At 51.8% G+C, this 19,133-nt stretch overlaps 1 protein-coding gene across 2 annotated transcripts; it reads right to left on the bottom strand.

The window, feature by feature from the left end:
• Positions 1-3,134: 3,134 nt before the first annotated feature.
• On the bottom strand, positions 3,135-17,346 carry SUV39H1 (SUV39H1 histone lysine methyltransferase). Of its 2 annotated transcripts, XM_045538052.1 has the most exons (6): positions 17,076-17,346; positions 14,872-15,017; positions 12,920-13,582; positions 5,618-5,764; positions 5,404-5,533; positions 3,135-4,658 (listed from the first exon to the last, which is right to left on the bottom strand). In XM_045538052.1, exons 1-6 carry the CDS (start codon positions 17,092-17,094, stop codon positions 4,525-4,527), a joined length of 1,239 nt encoding a protein of 412 aa, XP_045394008.1. In that variant the 5' UTR covers positions 17,095-17,346; the 3' UTR covers positions 3,135-4,524. The 2 variants fall into 2 exon arrangements, with proteins under 2 accessions (XP_045394008.1, XP_045394009.1); XM_045538053.1 differs by lacking the exon at positions 3,135-4,658 and having other exon boundaries at positions 5,412-5,533; positions 12,933-13,582; positions 17,076-17,189.
• Positions 17,347-19,133: the final 1,787 nt, after the last annotated feature.

Genomic DNA, 19,133 nt, shown 5'->3' with positions numbered 1-19,133 from the left:
GTTCCAGGGTCAAGGTCTCAGCTTTTAATGGGTGTGTGTACACCAGTGAGTGAGTTTTCCGAGCTGCTTGGAGGTCTCTGTGTGTGAAATCTCTTAACTCTGTGGTGATCTCTGTGCAGAGCATGGTATCTCTGACCTACATAGCAGTTTCTCTTTTCAGGTGTGAGGTGTCTGAGACCCTTGGGTTAGAACTCCGATGTGTTTGGGTGTCATCCCTCTGAACTGTTTTGAGCCAATGTCCCAACAAATGAGTTCTCTATGATGTGGGTTTTGTCCTAGAGTTGATTTTTCTGAGCAGTTTCAGGATCTGTGTCCAGAGTCTGATGTCTTTCTACTGATTTATTTTTACTGTTTTAAGCCTTGGAGGTGTATCACCTTCTATGTCGCGAAGTGTGAGATCTCTGATCTCTGTATTCTTTGGTGTTGAGGTCCCTCAACTATTGGGTTATATTTCCAAGGGCAAGGTAGTTCTTGTTGCAGGAGTCTCAGTTCCAAGGTATGAGGTCTCAGACTTATTAGGGATCTGTTTCCTGGGTTTGAGGTCTCTGAGCAGTCTGGGGTTCTGTTACCAGTTTCTGATGTTTTTCAGGTGTTTAGGGGTCTGTGCCCAGACTGTATGTCACTGAGCTGTTTGGGGATCTGTGTCCTAGGGGGTAAAGTTGGTTAACTCTGAGCATTTTGGCATTGTATGTCTGCTGTGTGAGGTCTCTGGCCTGTTTGAGGGTCTATTTTCCAGGTCGTGAGGTTAACTTTTTGAGGGTTTGTGTCCCATAATGTGAGGTACTTGAGCTGTGTGGGCATATGTAGTCAGGATATGATGCCTCTGAACTGTCTGTCTCCCAGGTTAGATGTCCTCTGAGTCGTTTGGGAGTCTGTGTCCACAATGTAAGGTCCCTAAGCTGTTTTGGGTCTGTGTCCCAATTATGAGGTCTCTCCGCTGTTTGTGGTCAACTTTGCACAGAATGTGAGGTTTCAAGGCTGTTTGGTGATGTGTGTCCATGACTTCCAGGTATCAAAAATCTTTCTGGATATGAGGATAAAGTACAAGTTCCATGAATGATTTTTGAGGTCTGAGTCCAGGGTGTGATATTTCTGAAGCATTTAGAGGTCTGTGTTTAGAGAGTGAGGATTGTGAACTATTTGAGGTTCGAGCCTAGGATATGAGGTTTCTAAGCTGTTTGGGGTCTGTGTCCAGGATGTGTGATCTCACAGTTAGTTAGGGTCTTTATCACAGAGTGTGAGGTCTCCTAGCTATGTAGAGGGTTTGTGTCAAGATTTTCAGGTCTGTGAGGCCTCTGAGCTGTTTGGGGATCTTAGTATAATGGCTGTGAGCTATTTTTGGGAAATTTGTGTCCAGTAAATGACGTCTCTGAACAGGAATCTGTGTCCAGGGTGTGAGCTCTCTGAGTTGTTTTAGGACCTGTGTTCCTGCGTATGTGATTTTGGAGCTCTCTAGTGTCGTGTTCAGGATGTGAGGTCTTTCAACTGTTTGTCCATCTTTGTCCCAGTTTGTGAATTCTCTGAGAAATTGGTGGGTCTTATTCCTCGCTTGTGACTGAAGTCTATGAGCTTTGTGAGGGTCTGTAAGGAGATATTGGACATATGGATTACAAAGCGTGAGGTCTCTGAAGTGTTTGGTAGTCTGTTCTAGGGTGTCCTGACTCTGAACTGTTTGGAGGTCTGTGTCAGAAGGTGTGAGGCCTCTGAGCTATATATACAGATTTTTTTCCCAGGTATGAATTCTCTGAGTGGCGTTTTTTTCCAGGCTGTGAGATCTCCAAGCTCTTGGAGTCTGTGTCCAAGACTTGAGTCTCTGAATTGCTTGTGGCACTATGTTCGCATGTGAGTGAGGTCTCTGGGATGTTTAATAGTCTGTTTTTTAGGGTGTCTCTGAGCAATTTGGGGGTCTTCGTCCAAGGTATGAGTTTCAGAACCACTTAAGGATCTATGGCTAGGCGTGGTGGCTCACGCCTGTAATCCCAGCACTTTAGAAGCTGAAGTAGAAGATCACTTGAGGCCAGGAGTTCGGAGTGTAATTGTTTGCGTGGTCTGTGTCCAGGGTGTGACATCTCAGCCGTTTGAAGGTCTGTCCCAGGATATGAAGGATATGAAATGTCTGAGCAGTGGAAGTCAATGATCAGGGTGTGAAGGCTCCAAATAGTTTGGGTAGTGATATCCCAGGTTGTGAGGTCTTTGAGAGGTTTGTGCAGCTCCATCACAGAAGGAAAGTTCTCTGATGTGTTTGGAGCACGAATCTTGGTGTATGAGGCAGTTTGAGGTCTCAGAGCTACTTAGGAGTCTGTTGCTCATGGTTTTGTTGAAGCCTGTGAGTTATTTGGAGTCCAGGTATGAGGGCTCTGAGCTTTATGTAGGTAAGTAACCCAGGGTGTGAGGTTTCTGACAGGTTTGGGGTCAATATTCAGAGTGTAAGGTCTACGAGCTGTTTGGAAGCCTGTGTCCTAGGTGCCCTGTGTGTGAGGTGTCTGGATTTGGGGATCTTTGTCACAAGGCATGAGGTTTCTGGGCTGTTTGGGATGCTGTCACCTGTGTGTGAGATCTTTGAAATATTTGGGTATCTGTGTCACAGCGCATGACATCTCGGAGCAGAAACAAAGAGTGCTGGCTCACATCCAGGTTGAGGGATGATGAAAACAAGTATACTTGAAACATTATGTCTTTGTTCTCTGCTTTATACCCTGGCACATATTAAGTGCTCAGTAAATATTTGCAGAAAAAGCTTCTGCAGCACGCACAAACTTTTCTTTCTTAATGCAGGAGGCAGGCTCTGGGTTCAAAGCCTTTAAGAGCAAGGAGGTTCAAGCTAGAGTTATATTACATTTCTGTATTTCCGCTGTATTTATTTCTCTGGTTATTTTTTGTTTATGACAAATGCTAATGTTTGTCCATTTAGACAGCAATGGATTTAGTTTGCTTTTTAGGTGCATTTTTAAATTTAAGTATAAAGGAAACTTATCTTAGGTCAAGATGTTATGTAGATGATGGTGCAAGCAATATGCTCTGGGGGCCAGAACTGGAACGGCTAGAGCCAGATGGCTGAGGTGTGAGGAAGATGCTCCCGGACAAGCCCGCCCGCAACGCACATGCAAGGCCCTCAATGCCCACATCTTGCTTTGTTCAGTCAATATTCGTTTTATTGATGCCCACTCTGGGCTGGGTGGGGCCAAGGGGTACACAAGAGGAAAGCCAGATTCAGTCCATGCCTGAAGGTCAGTCTGGGGGAAAGGGCAGGATGGACACATAGACGGACACACAGATCTGGCATCTGGTAGCAGGGCACACAGTCTCACATGGGGTACTCTGGGCACAAGTAGTCAGGAAAGGCTTCCTAGAGAAGGCCTCATGGGGGTGGGGGAGCAAGGGGCGAGGCAGCCATCAGAACCTTTGCCTTTTGTACATTTGTAGGCAGGTAACTTTTGAGACCAGTAAACCCAGGGTGAGCGCAAAGGGCTGGGGGCTGGGGCTCACAGGCAGCAGAGGCTTCGCTGCCACCTCCCCATCCCACAGTGGGGAAGGGAAGCCCCCCCCCTACGCTTGGCCTGTACTTCACCTTTGCCACATGGGCCCTTTCCTAGGACCCACCTCCGTGGTTTTCAAGGCTTCCCTGAGACAATCCACGTGGACCAGGTACTCTACGCAGTGCCTGGCACCTCATCAAAGCACATTTCTGTCCTAAGTGCTATCTACGGACTATCTAGATCTTGGTTCTAGTTCTGAGCAGTACCAGCAGTCATCACACCCTAGGTCAGGGCTCCCGAGAACCCTAGGTATCTTCTCTGTACTCTTTGAAGGCAGAGCTCGGGCCCAGGCCACCGCCAGGGCTGGCCAAAAGTCTGACTGCCTTCCTCTCACTGGTCAGTGGGCCGTGGCCATCCACTCCCCTTCCAGTGGCATATGGGAGTCTACTTCTCAGATGGACAGCCCTGAAGAAGAGACCCTACAGCTGCCAGCACTGTAAGCACGAGCAGAAACCAGCCTCAGCCCCCAGCCCTGGAGACCCTGTTTCCTTCACTAGTACAAAGTTTCTGTGGTCAGGGAACCAGCTTTATGTCCTGCTGGGAACTCCGGGCTCTGATGTCTGCCTGCCCTGGGGTTGCTTCCCCATACCTTCGGGGCAGTAGGGAGGAGGCCTGCAGCAGACCCCTCAAGCTCCAGGCAGAAGCAGGTGCAAAAACAAACATTGTTCTATTCTGGGGCTGGCTGGGGCTCACCCCTTGGACCTCCTTGATAGGCCACGAATCCCAACTGCAGAAAGTCCTGATGTTGAAAAATTACTTCTGAAGGTGGGTGAGGGTTTGTAAGTGCAACCCACAGATGGGGCTGGGACAAGGAAAGGGGACTCCTGGAGTCGGTCCTCACCGCAGCCGCAGCCCTAAGCGTGGAGCAGGTGGGGCAGGTGGAGGCAGGCGAGGCCCTGGCTGTCATTCCTTGACAGGAGGGCAGCTGTGGGGGGAGGGGCAGGCAGCTTCAGGCCCCCTCGATCAGTCTGGTCTCAGACTTTAAGGGCTAGAAGAGGTATTTGCGGCAGGATTCAGTCCCACACTTGCATTCAATACGGACCCGCTTCTTGGGGGAGCCGGGGAGCCCAGCCAGACCAAAGTTGGAGTCCATGCGGGTGCTCTCCATGTCCACGGGGTCCACTGTGGAGTCACAGCCAGGGAGGGAAGTGGGGGGGGGAGGGAGGGAGGGAGGGAAGGAGGGGACTTGTTAGAAGGCCTGGATGAAGCATCCTGCTACCCTTTTACCATGAGACGGGGATCTTGGGGGCAGGGAACAGCTCTGGGATTTGAGTTAGGAAGGATCTTAGGGTTGCTGGTTTGGGGCTAGGGCCAGGGCTCGGCCCTGGAGGGGTGTTGGGGGAGGCAGCTGCGATCAGGGAACCAGGAGGGTTGTTTCAGGCAGGGGTCAGGGATGGAGGGCCACCTGGGTGTCCAGAGGGGCATCTGAATTCTCCTGCCAAAGATCTGCCCTTGAGTGTCTCAGAGGTGGCTAGTTTGTCAAGGAGGAGACTGGCTGAAAGCCACAGGGTGTCCAGAGGCTTAGAATGAAGAAGGCCAAGGGGGATTAGGAGTGGGGAGGGGTTGGGGGACGTTCACTCAATACTGGAGTTGGAGAAGTGTCTTAACTCTCCAGCCAAACATCTCCCCCCAGAAGTCTTGGTATGAACGTCTCAGGGTGGGGGTTCAGGGTTTGGGAATCAGGTGGCCCCAAGGGGTGGGCAAGGGTCTAGGAATCTAGACGGGAGAGTGGGACTCAGGAAGAGCATCTTAAAGCTCCAGCTAAAGAATTTCCCTTGGTTCTGTGAGTGACTGGTGTGCCTTAGGGAGGGGTCCTCATGTCCCGCATCACTATGTGCCCCTGCCCCCAGTCCCTTGCCACCCCCACCTTGCATGTTGTAATCAAAGGTGAGCTCCTCGCCTGCCCGGATGGTTCTTGTGGCAAAGAAAGCGATGCGGGGCAGCCGCTCATCAAGGTTGTCTATGAAGACATTGTACACCTGCAGGTTGGGGTCACACTGGGCGAGAAAGAACAGTGGGAGAGTGAGGGGAGCCCCAGCCTGCCCCGCCTCGCCCCCCTCCCGCCTGCCGGGGGTACCCACACTGTGGTTGACGAAGTGGGAGATGTTGCCATAGTAGGCGGCATCCACGGTATACACGTCTTCCACGTAGTCCAGGTCAAAAAGGTAGGTGGCGCCCTGGCGGTCATAGATCTGGCCCCGCCGCTCTGCCTCCTCTGAGGTAATGATCTGGGGAAAGGGCCATGGGCAAGGGGAGATTGGACATGAAGGGTCAGGAAAGCCAGCATGGCTCCTGAGCCCTGAAGAACAGTGAGCAGAGGCACCCCTGCCCCATGGACATGTGGGGGCAGCGATGCAGAGGGCGTCAGACCTTGTTAGGGGCTGAGCCTCAGCAACCCGCTGCCCACTCCTCCTCAGGCCTCTGGATGGCATGGGGAGTTCCCTCAGCGGCGGGCAGAGGCTGGCTACAAGGTCCAGTTAGAGTAAAAGAAAGCAAACTCCTCCTGCTGCTGCCCAGCAAGAACTGCCTCAGAATTCTCAGAGCCTCCTGTGCCCTGGGGACAGAGCAAGAAGGGGCCTGCACAGTGGCTCACACCTGTAATCCTAGCATTCTGGGAGACCAAGGTGGAAGGATCGTTTGAGCTCAAGAGTTCGAGACCAGCCTGAGCAAGAACGAGACCCCATCTCTACTAAAAATAGAAAAAATTATCCAGGCTTGGTGGCACGTGCCTGTAGTCCCAGCTACTTGGGAGGCTGAGGCAGGAGGATCGCTTGAGCCCAGGAGTTGGAGGTTGCCCTCAGCTAGGCTGACGCCACGACACTCTAGCCTGGGTGACAGCGTGACACTCTGTCTCAAACAAACAAACAAACAATAAAACAACAACATAGTATGATCCCAGTCTCAAGAAAGAAAGAAAGAAAGAAAGAAAGAAAGAGAGAGAGAGAGAGAGAGAGAGAGAGAGAGAGAGAGAGGGAGGGAGGGAGGAAAGAGAGAGAGAGAGAGAGAGAGAGAGAGAGAGAGAGAGAGAGAAAAGAAAGAAAAGAAAGAAAAGAAAGAAAAGAAAGAAAGAAAGAAAGAAAGAAAGAAAGAAAGAAAAGAATTAGGCTGGGGGCGGTGGCTCACGCCTGTAATCCTAGCACTTTGGGAGGCCGAGGCGGGTGGATCGCTCGAGGTCAGGAGTTCGAGACCAGCCTGAGCAAGAGCGAGACCCCGTCTCTACTAAAAATAGAAAGAAATGATTTGGACAGCTAAAAGAAAAAAATTATATATATATGTGTGTGTGTGTGTATATATATATATATATATATGTGTGTGTGTATATATATATATATATATATATATATATAAATTAGCCAGGCATGGTGGCACATGCCTGTAGTCCCAGCTACTCGGGAGGCTGAGGCAGTAGGATTGCTTAAGCCCAGGAGTTTGAGGTTGCTGTGAGCTAGGCTGATGCCACGGCACTCTAGCCCAGGGAACAGAGTGAGACTCTGTCTCAAAAAAAAAAAAAAAAAAAAAAAAGGGAAGAAAGAAAGAAAAGAATTAGCCGTGAGTGGCGTGCCTGTAGTCCCAGCTACTCGGGAGGCTGAGGCAGGAGGATTCCTTGAGCCCAGGAGTTTGAGGTTGCTGTGAGCTAGGCTGACGCCACTGCATTCCAGCCTGGGCAAGAGAAAATGATGATAATAATAATGAATTACATATATATATATAGAGAGAGAGGGGAGGGAGGGAGAGAGAGAGAGACCCGCCCCCATAGTGAGAAAGACCCAAAGCAAGGACAAGAAAGAAAGAGACCCAGGGCGCACTGGGGAGAGAGACACTGAGTGATCCAGGGCAAGGGAGCCTGAGCCAGCGTGGGACCCAGCACAAGACAGCTAAAGTGGCTCGGGCTATGCAGATGTTAAGGAAGCCATGGAGAACAAGGGGGAAGACACCCGTAGAGACAGAGTTAGAAACGTAGAGACTCTTGTATGGGAGGACTCAGGTCCAGAGAAAATACCAAGAGCCCAGAGAGTCTGAGATGGCAAGAAAGAGGCTGAGGCCAAAAACTTCACAGACAGAACAACAGAGGGGAGGAAAGATGAAAGGAGACAGGAGAGCAGGTGAGAGAAGCCCTCCCTTAGCCCTCTGCTCTCCAGTGCGGACAACTGGTGCTCAAGACAGTAGCAGGTGTCTCCTCCTCAGTCCCCTCCTCCCCAGCTGGACCCTCATGTGTCCTAGTATATGCGAAGCTGCAGCACCATCCTAGCCCCAGCCCGTCCTTGCCTCCCAAATGCTGTTGGCTAGGTCTTCCTCCCCACCCTACCCCCAAAATCTCTCCTCTCTGGCCCCATGTACCCTCTTCCCTCAGGGGCCAGCAACCACAAGGTTCTGGCCCCAGTGTAGCTGCCATGTCCATCCCTGGGTGAGGGTCCCCCTGTACCCAAGAGTGCCCCCTCCTCAGCCTCAGGGTACCCTAGACCAGGGCAAGTCTCACTTTGCACTCCTGGGTCTCCTAACACCTTTCTGCCCGGCCCTCAGAGGCAAGTGCCACAAAGTGCACAGCACGCAGGAGACACACCGAACTGCGATTGATTTTTCTTTTGCTTTCTTGCTTAGTGACCTGTCCTCTGCCCAAGTGGTGGTCCTCCAGGCAGCACAAACACTCTCTTCCCCCACGCTACTTCTTCCTGCCCTCTCCCTTCTCCAGAGACCCACCCAGGCCTCCTTCCTTGCTTGCCCTCATGCAGGTCGGTGACCATGCTCTTCTGACTTGCAAATCTGTCCCCTTAGCCAGGATGGCCACACTGGTATCCTGTCTCCTCCCTGACTCTTACATAGTCACCTCCAGCCTGTACTCTGTGCCATCTATGCCTTGAGCAAACCAAGATTTACCAGCCTCAGGCCACACTCACTGCCCCATGTTCCAGCTCTGCTCCTTGAGGAGCCTGGCTCCCCACACCCAATTTTTGTTTGTTGACTCATTCATTCAGTGGATTTTTATTGAGGCTTGCCCTGTGCCTAGTCTCAGCTGTCAGGGCTCACAGTCTGGTGGGAGAGACAAAGGGACCAGACTTGGTCCCCATTCTCAGGAGTCACAGCTAGGTGGGGGACATAAAGGAACAGTCTGGTGACAGAGACAGACTCAGACACCCACAGTGCAAGATGTTGATCAGGAAACACTGTGCTTAGGGTTTGAGGGGGAACAGAAAAGAGATACATCCTCTAAAGCAAGTGTAGATCATAAAAGGGCTTTTGACACCGGGTTGAAGAATGGGGATTCTCCTGAGGGACGCAGCAGGAGCCACAGAAGTGTTTTGAGGTGGAGTATGTCAAGGTCAGTCTCCTTCTACCTCCAGGAGAACATGCGTTCTTCCTTGTGGCTCAAACGGATTCTCCAGGCAGCCTTCCAAGCCTCCCGGTTCTCGCCCCACCTCAGAAGTTGGCTGCCTCTCTAATTAAGCCCTGGGATCAAAGGGTAGCATCTCCCGGGCTCACAGGCATTCTGGGTGGTGTCTGAGCCATCTTTTTCATTGTAGCCCCTCCTGGAGGCAGTGGGAATGCCCACCTCCTCCCTGGTCTCTGTCTTCCTGCCTGTTCTGCCCCTACCTGCTCTCCCAGTCTCACCAGGAGTGAGTCATACTATAAGCCCTCCAGGGCACAAACGGCTCCTGGTGCCTTCTCTGTAATGCTTGGTCCCCCCTCCCTAGCAGCTCTCCAGAATGACTGGAGAAGACGCGGGCTGTAAGCTGGCAGCTTGGAAAGGGTGCCGATGACTTAAACAGGAACTAGGAGACTTGCTGTCAGCTGTTGCTCTGCCTCCTGGATATGCCATCCTGAATGTTCTCTCTCTGCACCTGTTCTCTCAGCCAAATACGAAGGAAAAAAAAAAAAAAGGCCACCAGGCCTGGCAGAGCACCAGTTTCAGACACTTGGGCCTTTATTTTTTTACCCACTTTACTAGCTTTGTATCTTTGAGCAAATTACTACACCTCGCTGGTCCTCAGTTTTATCATCTGTAGAATGGGAATGACAGTGACAAAATCTTGTAAAGATCCAATATCATGGACATGAAAGGTGTTTCTGTTTTTGATAACAGGAGTGGTTATGAGTACTGCATCTTGTTGGAATCTAAGATGCGCCCTGATTTTATGTGCCCTTTACCGAGAAAGGAAAAACTACCGTTATTTAAATGATACACCATCATTTCATTAAATTAGTTAAGACTCCTCTTCATGTCCAAGATGTTAAAATAGGAACAAATTGCATGTTTTTGAATGGATAAAATAGGCTAGCATTCTCTGCTGGGTAAGGGTGGGAATGCTCTGCAGGAATGTGAACGTTCTGACCAAATGTGGAAGGGTGCAAAGGAGGAAAGGGCAGATTGTTGGTGTCCCAATTGTAGAATCGAGTGGTGTACAGGTAGGGGGATATGCCCTCCATTACATAACACCCTGGTATAGTGTCTGGGACAACACCACATAATCAAGTCAATTAGTATTTCTGCAACAAAATTTATGAATATTCAATCCCAGTAGGATAAATAAAGACTATAAATAGGCCCCTACCAGGCCAGGCTGGGTCTTATAGCCAGATGGGTTACAAACACTTTTGGTTTTGAGCATTTTTTTTTTTTTTTTTTTTTGAGACAGAGTCTCACTTTGTTGCCCAGGCTAGAATGAGTGCTGTGGCGTCAGCCTAGCTCACAGCAACCTCAAACTCCTGGGCTTAAGCGATCCTACTGCCTCAGCCTCCCGAGTAGCTGGGACTACAGGCATGCGCCACCATGCCCGGCTAATTTTTTGCTATATATATTTTTAGTTGGCCAGATAATTCCTTTCTATTTTTAGTAGAGACGGGGTCTCACTCAGGCTGGTCTCGAACTCTTGACCTTGAGCGATCCACCCGCCTCGGCCTCCCAGAGTGCTAGGATTACAGGCGTGAGCCACCGCGCCCGGCCCTTTGAGCATTTTGGATTTTCTGAATTTTGGACTGTACTGGCTAACGTTTATATAAAACTTATATATTGAACACTGCTCAAGTGTTTTTTCAAAGTAGCTTCACACGTAAAAACTCATTTAATTCTTATAACAGCCAGAGATTACTTCAGTACAGCCTCAAAAAAAATTAAAAATTCTTATAACAAGTGTAGGAGGTGGGTGCTATTATGGTTCCCATTTTACAGATTAGGAAACTGAGACACAGGCTCAGGCGGGCAGGCTCCAGGGTCCACCCTCCTGACCACTTTGCTATGCTGCCTCTTCAGAGGGGGATGCAAGAAGATGAGTTGGCTCTGGCGGTGTTCAGGGGCCTGTGGCACCATCAGGAGGACCCATGGGTCTGAGGGTGCTGGAGGGGCCTGGAAGTCACCGAATGTGGCAAGAGGGAGGCCAAGAATAGTGCAGAGAGAATGTGTGGAGAGTGGGAAGGGTGAGAGTCCCTGGAAACCCTGATGTTTCCAACGCGGAGGAGTAAGGACACTAAGGAAGAGAAGCCAGAAAAGTATCAGGCCCAGGGGACTCTGGGCTGCCTGTGGGATGTACTCTTCCACCTCCTCAACTGTCAGGATCCTGCATGGTAGACAGCTTTTCCTCTAGATATCAGAACTGCGAGGCTGAGCCACTTCCTGCCCTGTGCGGCCTCTAGAACTGTCAGGGGCCTATAGGGTCTGGACACCTCCTCCTCCAGACCGTCAGAGGCTCCAGGGTAAGGAAACATGCTCCTCTAGACAGGGTCCCTCTGAGGTCTGGACACCTCCAGAATGTGAGGACACTGATATGGACACTTCCTCGAGACTGTCAGGGTGCTCTTGGGTGTAGACCCGACCTCTTCCAGAGTGTCCAGATCCCTCTGGGATGAGGATACTTCTGTTTCCTGACTGTTAGGACAGTGTGGGTGTGGACATTTCCCAAGTCAGACCACCGGGGCCCTCTGGGAGCATGGAGCTTGAGCTCTTCCTCCAAGTCATCGGGGTCACTCTGGGACATGGACACCTCTTCCTGCAGACTGTCAGAAACCCTCTGGGTGTGGACGCCTCCTCCTTCCTCCAGACTGTCAGGTCTTTCAGCATGTGGCTGTTTCCTCCAGCAGACTATCAGGGTTATCTGGGGCGTGTCAAGAGTCCTGTGATATAGATTGCTCTGCCTTAAGACTGTCTCTGTCCCTCTGTGGTCTGACCCTCTCTACTGTACAGCTCCTCTCCTTGTCATCAATGTCAGTACTACAATGTGGATACCCTCAGGTGTGCGTCCCTCAGGCCAGTTTCTGTCATTTCCTAACCATATCACACTTCTAAGAAACCTACGGAAGTATATGGAGGTATTTGGAGTTGTCACCATGACAGGGCACACTCACGGACTTAAGCTCAAGGTCCAGGGATACTAAATATTCTGCAATGCATGAGACAGTTCCACATAACAAAGAATTGTCCCATCCCAAATGCCTACACCACACTCCACCTTAGAATATGACACTTTCTATTCCAGACATTTATTAGATATTCACCCAAAACCCTTGCGTTTTCCACCTGGACACATGGCTGAAGCACACTCTCCCACCTCCCTTGCACTGAGGGAAGGCCAGTGACTCAGTTCCAGCCAAGAGAGTGTGGGCAGAGTGATGTGCGCTGCACCCAGGCCTGGCCCATTAGAACCTCCCCTCGTAGCCCCTGCTCAGCCCACCTGCCAGGCAATGCCGAGGCTCTAGCAACTCCAAGGCACAGCAAAGGCACAACAGGGAAAGGGTCTAGGTGTCCCAGTTGTTGTGTGAAAGGATACCCTCCCAAACACCCACACTAGACTGTTCTATGAGCAAAACAACTTCCCGTGTGTGAAGCCACTAAGATGGGAGATTGCTTATTACAGGGGCTGGCCTGCCTAACACACTGGGCCTTTCCGTGGTGTCCTGAAAGTCCACAGGAGGAAGAAACCAGCCTCTGTCCAAGGCGTGTCTACATCCTATTCTAAACTGATTGTGTTCCTTTTGTGCAGACTAGTAAAAGATGTTCCTTCGGGGCAGACACTGCTTGCTGATAAGACAGACCCTTGTGAAAGGAGAAGAGGAAGTGCCTTTTCAGGTGATGCAACCCTGGCCAGACCACATGGCCTGTTAAGAGGAATGCTGCCCGGATCTCAGTTCCCACTTTTCTTCTTTGCTAGGTACCCTTATGAAGTCAACCCAGCCCAGAAGTATTTCAGTATTATTTTAACCACCAGCAATGTACCAGCCTGGAATACTAGCCCCTGCCCCATGGCCCTGTGACAGTCAGATCAACTCCCCTCCCCCAGACCTTTCCCACAGGGAAAGCAGGGAGTTGCAGGCACACAGTGAGGAGAGCTGGGTGCACACACTACAAACACAGAGTGGGAAGAGCTGCACACACACATCCGGTCCCGTCTCCCTACCTCTCCCACGTACTCCATGACGAAGCTGTTCTTGCGGATCTTCTCCAGTGTGCGGACGCCCCAGCCACGCCCATCATCCGTGCGGAAGATGCAGAGGTCATAGCGGATGCCCTTCTGTACCACGCGATTGGGGCAGTCATAGCCACAGCGGCAGCGGGAGTTGCACTCGTAGATGGGCAGCCCGGCTCGAAGCCGTACCTGGCCTTGGTCATTGTAGGCAAACTTGTGCAGTGACGCCCCTGGGCAGCAGCCTCCGGTGGGTGCCCACAGACAGTCCTGGCACTCACAGCCCACAGCCACCTGGTTGAGGGTGATGCCTTCACCAACACGGTACTCATTGATGTACACAAAGGCCCTCGGGGGGCCGTCCAGGTCCACCTCATTCTCCACGGTGATACGTCCCAGGTGGCTACGCTTGGCATTGAGCTCTTTCTCCCAGCGCCGGAGCGCCCGCCTCTGCTTGGCCTTCTGCACCAGGTAGTTGGCCAAGCTTGGGTCCAGGTGCCGGGGGGTCTTCGACCGATGGTGCCGCCGGAGCAGCTCCCTTTCTAAGTCCTTGTGGAACTGCTTGAGAATTCGTACACACTTGAGATTCTGCCGTGGCTCCCAGGTGCTCTCTGAGTCTGGGTATCCACGCCACTTCACCAGGTAATATTCCTGTTCCTGTTGGGGGGCGGGAAGGGGCATGGGGGCACCATAAGTGGTACAATCCGTAGGCCAGTCTTCATGGGGCTTCCATCCCAAAGCCAACAGATAACTCCCACCCCACCCCACTCTTTTTCTGGAATGACTCCACGTAGTGGTTAAAAAGCATGAGCTACAGAGTGAGGATTACTGGGTTCGAGTCCTGCTCTCCCCCTTTCTATCTGTCCAAATGCCAACTTTTAATTTAATCTCCCAAATCCATTCCCTCCACTGTCCTCCTTCCCCACCATCAGCTCCTTCCTTCTAGCTGTCCAGGCTCAGACTCCTGGAGTCATCCTTGACTCCCTACATCTACCCTCCGTACATCCCATCAGCCCCACCTTCAAAATGCATCCAGACTCCAACCCCTTCAAACAAACCATGGTCACTGCCTGGACCCTGACAGGAGCCTCTTCACAGGCCCCTGCCTCTGCCTCGCCCCCTTGCAGGCTGTTCTCCACACAGCAGCCAGAGGGAGCTGGAATTGCCAAGAGGCAGCTCTAGGATAGTTTAACAACACAGACTCTACACCCTGGGTACAAATCCTGAATCCACCACTCCCTAGCTGTATGGCCTTAGGCAAGTTATTTAACTTTGCTGGGCCTCAGTTTCCTCATCTGAAAATAAGAAAATGGCTAACATTTTCTAGCATTCATTATGTAGCAGGAACCGTTCTAAGCAACTTACGTGTATTATTATTTAATCCTCACAACTTGCAATGGGATAGATACTACTAATCATCCTCATTTTAAAGATGAGGAAAAATGAAGTACTGAGTTTGGGTAAGCAGCCTGGGATTACACAGCCAGGATTTGAACCCAGGCATGCTGGCTTTGCAGTGTGTTCTCTTAACTTCTCCTGCCATTACCTCCTCTGGCAACGATAACTGTTCCCACTTCACAGTGTCTGTTGTTAGGAGGATTAAATGAGTTTCTGAGAGGAACGGCTTTGCACATTGAAAGTGCTCAATAACTGTCAGCTATCAACAACTCTACTCCTGGGCTCAGCATCTCAATCTTTGCAATTGGTTTGTATTCCTAGGGAGGTGGGAAGAGAGATTTATTTGGGGATTTGTTCTGAGCTCCTGTTCCCCTCAAAAAGCCACTTAGTTTCCTCATCTGTAAAATGGGGACAAGAGGGTCTATTCATCCTATTTTTTTCAGGATCTGGGTAGAAAATTTCCTTTGGAAACAGATGTGGGCAAGAAGGCTGGAAACCAATTTTCTGGAGACCGACCCCCACCCAGGGCTTGGTCACCCCAGACTCACGCGGATCTTCTTGTAATCACACAGGTACTCGACTTCAAAGTCACAGAGGTTCCTCTTAGAGATACCGAGGGCAGGGCAGGAGAGCTTGGCCAGGCGGCATAGGTCCTGCAGCTGATTCCAAGAAGACTTGCAACACACGTTGCAGCCTGGAACAAGGGGGCCAGAAAGAACTATTAGTGGGCAGCCTGACCAGGCCAGGGGCCAAAGGGGACCCAGGATCCTCCCTGGAACATCCGAAAGACTGCCTTAGAGTCAGGGAAAGTTAATTCACAGGCCTTCCCTAATGCTGAGACTCTTCTGCAACAGAAATGTGCCACTTCCTTGAACTTCAATGCTCACTGCCTAAGGTTACCCCTGGAGCAGCAGTTCTCAAAGTGGGGTTTGCTACATGGACTGTCATAAGACAATCTATTCCCAGAGCTCCAAACTCTCTCTACACTACTTCTAAAATGGCCTGCAAACCTACCTTGAGTTCAGGACTGGCCTGATCACCCTTCTCCTCATTTTGCAAAACAAAGAGAACAACCACCCCCATCTCAGTAGGATGCATTGCCCTGAGGGGCAGGTGGTGGTGGGGATGAGATTAAAACCTCCAGGCCACCAAACAAAGGTGTAACTGGAAAGACTGGTCCTTAATCCCTTATCTGAAACTCCTGGGCCAGATGTGTTTTGGAATTCAAAATTTTTTAGATTTTACAAGTATAGTTCTAGGATATCCCAGACGTCACCCCCAGTGTGGTCAGGGGCATCAAGCCATATCAAACACGTTAAATAGTTCTGCAGCAAAAGTATGGATTTTCCACATTAAATAGAAGCAAAGATATAAAATAGGCTCAATGAATAGTCCCACTTTATAATCTTTCACCATGTATGGTGCCACATTTAAGAAAAATATTTCAACTTTCAGGACTTCATGGAATTATGAATAAGAGATTGTAGAGTGATATTACATTACAGGAAGTTTCCTTGAATGATCAATTTGGGTGCCTTAAACCCACAAAGTATATTTTTTCACTCTGCATTTTGACTTTCTGTCTCATCCACATTTCTGTGAAGGATAAAGCTCAGCCAAAGGGTATGCTCTGAATTTAGGAACATGCAAAGCAGTACAGGTTGGTGACATCAATTCTTGTAAATATACCTAGAATATTTCTGGGGCTACCAAAATATTTCAAGACACACAGATTTAAAAATATATATTCCTTTGACTCAAGGCACATTCTTAGTGTGCTTTAGAAGCCATGTTATCAAATCATTTCATAAAACATTCCAAGTGTAGTCAATACTCATCCTGTTTCATCTTTTTAAAATGTTAACTATTTTCTACTTCCCTTTACAAAAATCTTTAAACTCATCATGAAATACTCCAGATGTCAACCTAAAGACAAGAGCTTTTCAAGATTATTTCGTGTGCTTCCCCCCGCCCCCAAAGGCCTAGTGGAGATTGAGCCTGTCTGTTGCCCACGCTTTCCTCTCCCTTCCAAACCCCTCAACTTGCATTTGAAACCCCAGGAAAGTGGTCCCGACATCTCCAGCTGCTCTGTTGGCTCCACACTGACCACTGCTGGATTTTCGTACCACTGGGAGGTCTCCCTCACACCTGTGGAACACATCCTCTTCGCGGCCTTCCTCATGCAGCAGAGCCCCCAACATTCTGAGTCACCCCTCTTTCCTAGCACATGGGGGAGTCCAGCTCTCCTATCAGGGAGGCCCCATTTCCCTCTACTGCAAACCCTTCCCCCATCACGCTCAGAGGAGATAGCCGCCCCCTGAAGAGTCTCCTGTCCCCCCACTCTAACGGGGGAGTCTGTCCCCCTTCTCTTCCCTCCCCTTCCGGCGTCTCGCGTGGACACCGAGCGGGTAACGGTCACCGGGGGCCAGTTTTCCCGCGCGCGGGCGCGGCGTCCCCCGACAAGCCCCCGCGCGTGCGCGCGACGGTCCGGTCGCGATCTGCGGCGCGCGCCCCCCTCCCGCGGCCCCACTTAGCCCCGCGCCCGCCGCGCTCCGAGGCGCGCGCCCCCTCCTCTCAGCCCCGCCCAGCCCCGTGCACCAGGCCCGCGCTCCCCGAGCCCTATCCTTTCCGTGCCGGGCTTCCGGCTCCCGGCTCCGTGGCCTCGGAAGCCAGGACCCCGAGCCCGCGACGCCACCCCTCCAGCCCACCCGGCCCGGCCGGCGGGCCCGCGCCTCTGCTGCCACTGCTTCACCTTTTAAATTTTCCGCCATCTTTCCCCACGGCTAACGACATTCGGGCCTAGCCGGCCTCGCGAGAAGAGAGCTCGCGCGGGCGTGGCCGGGAACGCGCAGCCTATTGGCCGCGGCTCGCTGCGAGCAGTCCCCGCGCGGACCAACCGGTGAGCCGTGACCGGACCCCTCCTCGCCGCCCGGCTCGGTCCCGGAGGCGGGTGCTCGCCGCGCTTTCCCAGAGTGCGTCTGGGCGGCTGCGGCGGCGGTGGCGGCGGCGGCGCCAGCTGAGGTTGCCCGAGGCCCTGCCCGTACGCCGGTCTGTCTGTCACGGTGGTAGCCAATCACGTCGTCAGCCAGTCAGACGGGGGATTCTTCGTCCCGTCAGACCCCCAATTACCACCGTCAGTCAGTCCGTCATCACATATTAACCCCAAGCAGGCCGTGACTCCTAGGTGGGCTAGCGCCACATCCAGCTGGGCAGTCGGCCACCCGATTCAAATCAGGCAATGGGTCGTTCACCCCAGACAGGTGTCTAGTCAGACTCTTCCCCCATTCACACTGTCAGTCAGTCAATGGCAGCATCCATTTGTGCCCTCCCTCGAGCTGGCTGCGATTTCCTGGAGGCAGACAGACTGCACTGTTAGCCAGCCTGTCATCCCCTCGGACCGTCCGGTCTTCACATTGTCAGCCGACCAATCGGCCCTCCTCACCCTCTACCCCTGCCCTGGGACCAGCTGCGATTCTCCCTGGGGAAATCCTCTCTTAAGCTACAGCATCTAGCCACGCCCTCCGGCAGGCTGTGATTAGGTCGGGACAAGATGTCATTGTCAGCATCTAATACAGCCCCGTGGGGCAGTCACACTATCCGTTGGTCATTGTAGTTCTCTCAGATTACTCCTCATTCACACCACGATTCAGTAACAACACCCAGCTAGGCCCTCACAACAAATAGTCACAGCAACAGTACGTTTAAGCTTCCACACCACCTGTCAGTGGGGCAGCCAGTCTGTTATTTCCAAGGCGATGCATCCCCACCATCAGTCAGTCTATCCTCTGATGCATTGGGTCCCTCAGGGAGGGTGGGATTCTATCAGGGCAGACAGTCGGTAACCACATAGAGCCGTGGAGTCAGGCAGCTAGCTGATCTTGCTGTTGGTCAGCCAGCCTGTGACTCGTTCAGTCTGGCCCTCATATTGTCGGTCAGCAAGGTAGTCATTCTCAGCATCGACCAACCACAGTCAGTGGGAGCAGCCAACAGGCCCTCCAGCATGCTGGGATTCAGTGAGGGAGGGCATCCAGTCCCCAGACACAGCTGCCTAGCGAGCAGCCACAGATCTGTTGATCAGTCAGTCTGAAATTCCCTCAGGTAGCCCTGCTTCACACCGAGCCAGACAGTAGAACATCCAGACATTCTCTCAGGCCAGCTGTGATTCCTAACACTAGTCAGCCATTCACAACATGTGGCCACCCAGACAGGCACATAGCATCACAAGTCATCAGTCAGCCAGCCTGCAAGGCCCTCAGGAGGCTGCCTGTCATCTCCACTGTCAGGCCGCCAGGCCCAGCCAGTCCTAGGCGGGCTGTCATTCAGTTAGATGTTCAGGAAACCATGCTGTCAGTTCCTCAAATTGCCCCTCTCCCTGTGACTCCATGAGTTCTATAGTCAACGAAATGGTTACAGTTAACCAAACGGATGTTCCGTCTCCCTGCCAGTCCAGCTGTGAGCTGGCTGGAGAAGTGGCTGGCTGGTCTGAGGTTCCACCAGCCCCTGCCTGCCCTGAGTTGAACAGTCAGCAGTGTAAATCCCACAGGGTATCCGCTTCCCTCCCTTAGGACAGAGTCAGATGGTGGTCCTCACGTGCCCCTCAGTGTCCCCAGGCAGGCAGGTCCTCCCACTCCCGGGAGTCAGGAGACCTGTCTAACCCACGAGAGTGGTTTCAGACATGACCTCTGCCTGTCTGGATTTTGGGGGGAGATAGAGGGGTCTGTGGGCCGTAGGGCGCATCCCTCGGCCCTCCCCAAACAGTGTGATGTGGTGGGTAAAGGCCAGGAGCCTGGAGCCTGACTCCCTGGCTCAT

Source organism: Lemur catta, chromosome X (genome assembly GCF_020740605.2).
Source record: "Lemur catta isolate mLemCat1 chromosome X, mLemCat1.pri, whole genome shotgun sequence".
Lineage (NCBI taxonomy): Eukaryota > Metazoa > Chordata > Mammalia > Primates > Lemuridae > Lemur > Lemur catta.
Note: the sequence above shows the minus strand (reverse complement) of the source record. Positions and strands in the feature narration are given on the sequence as shown.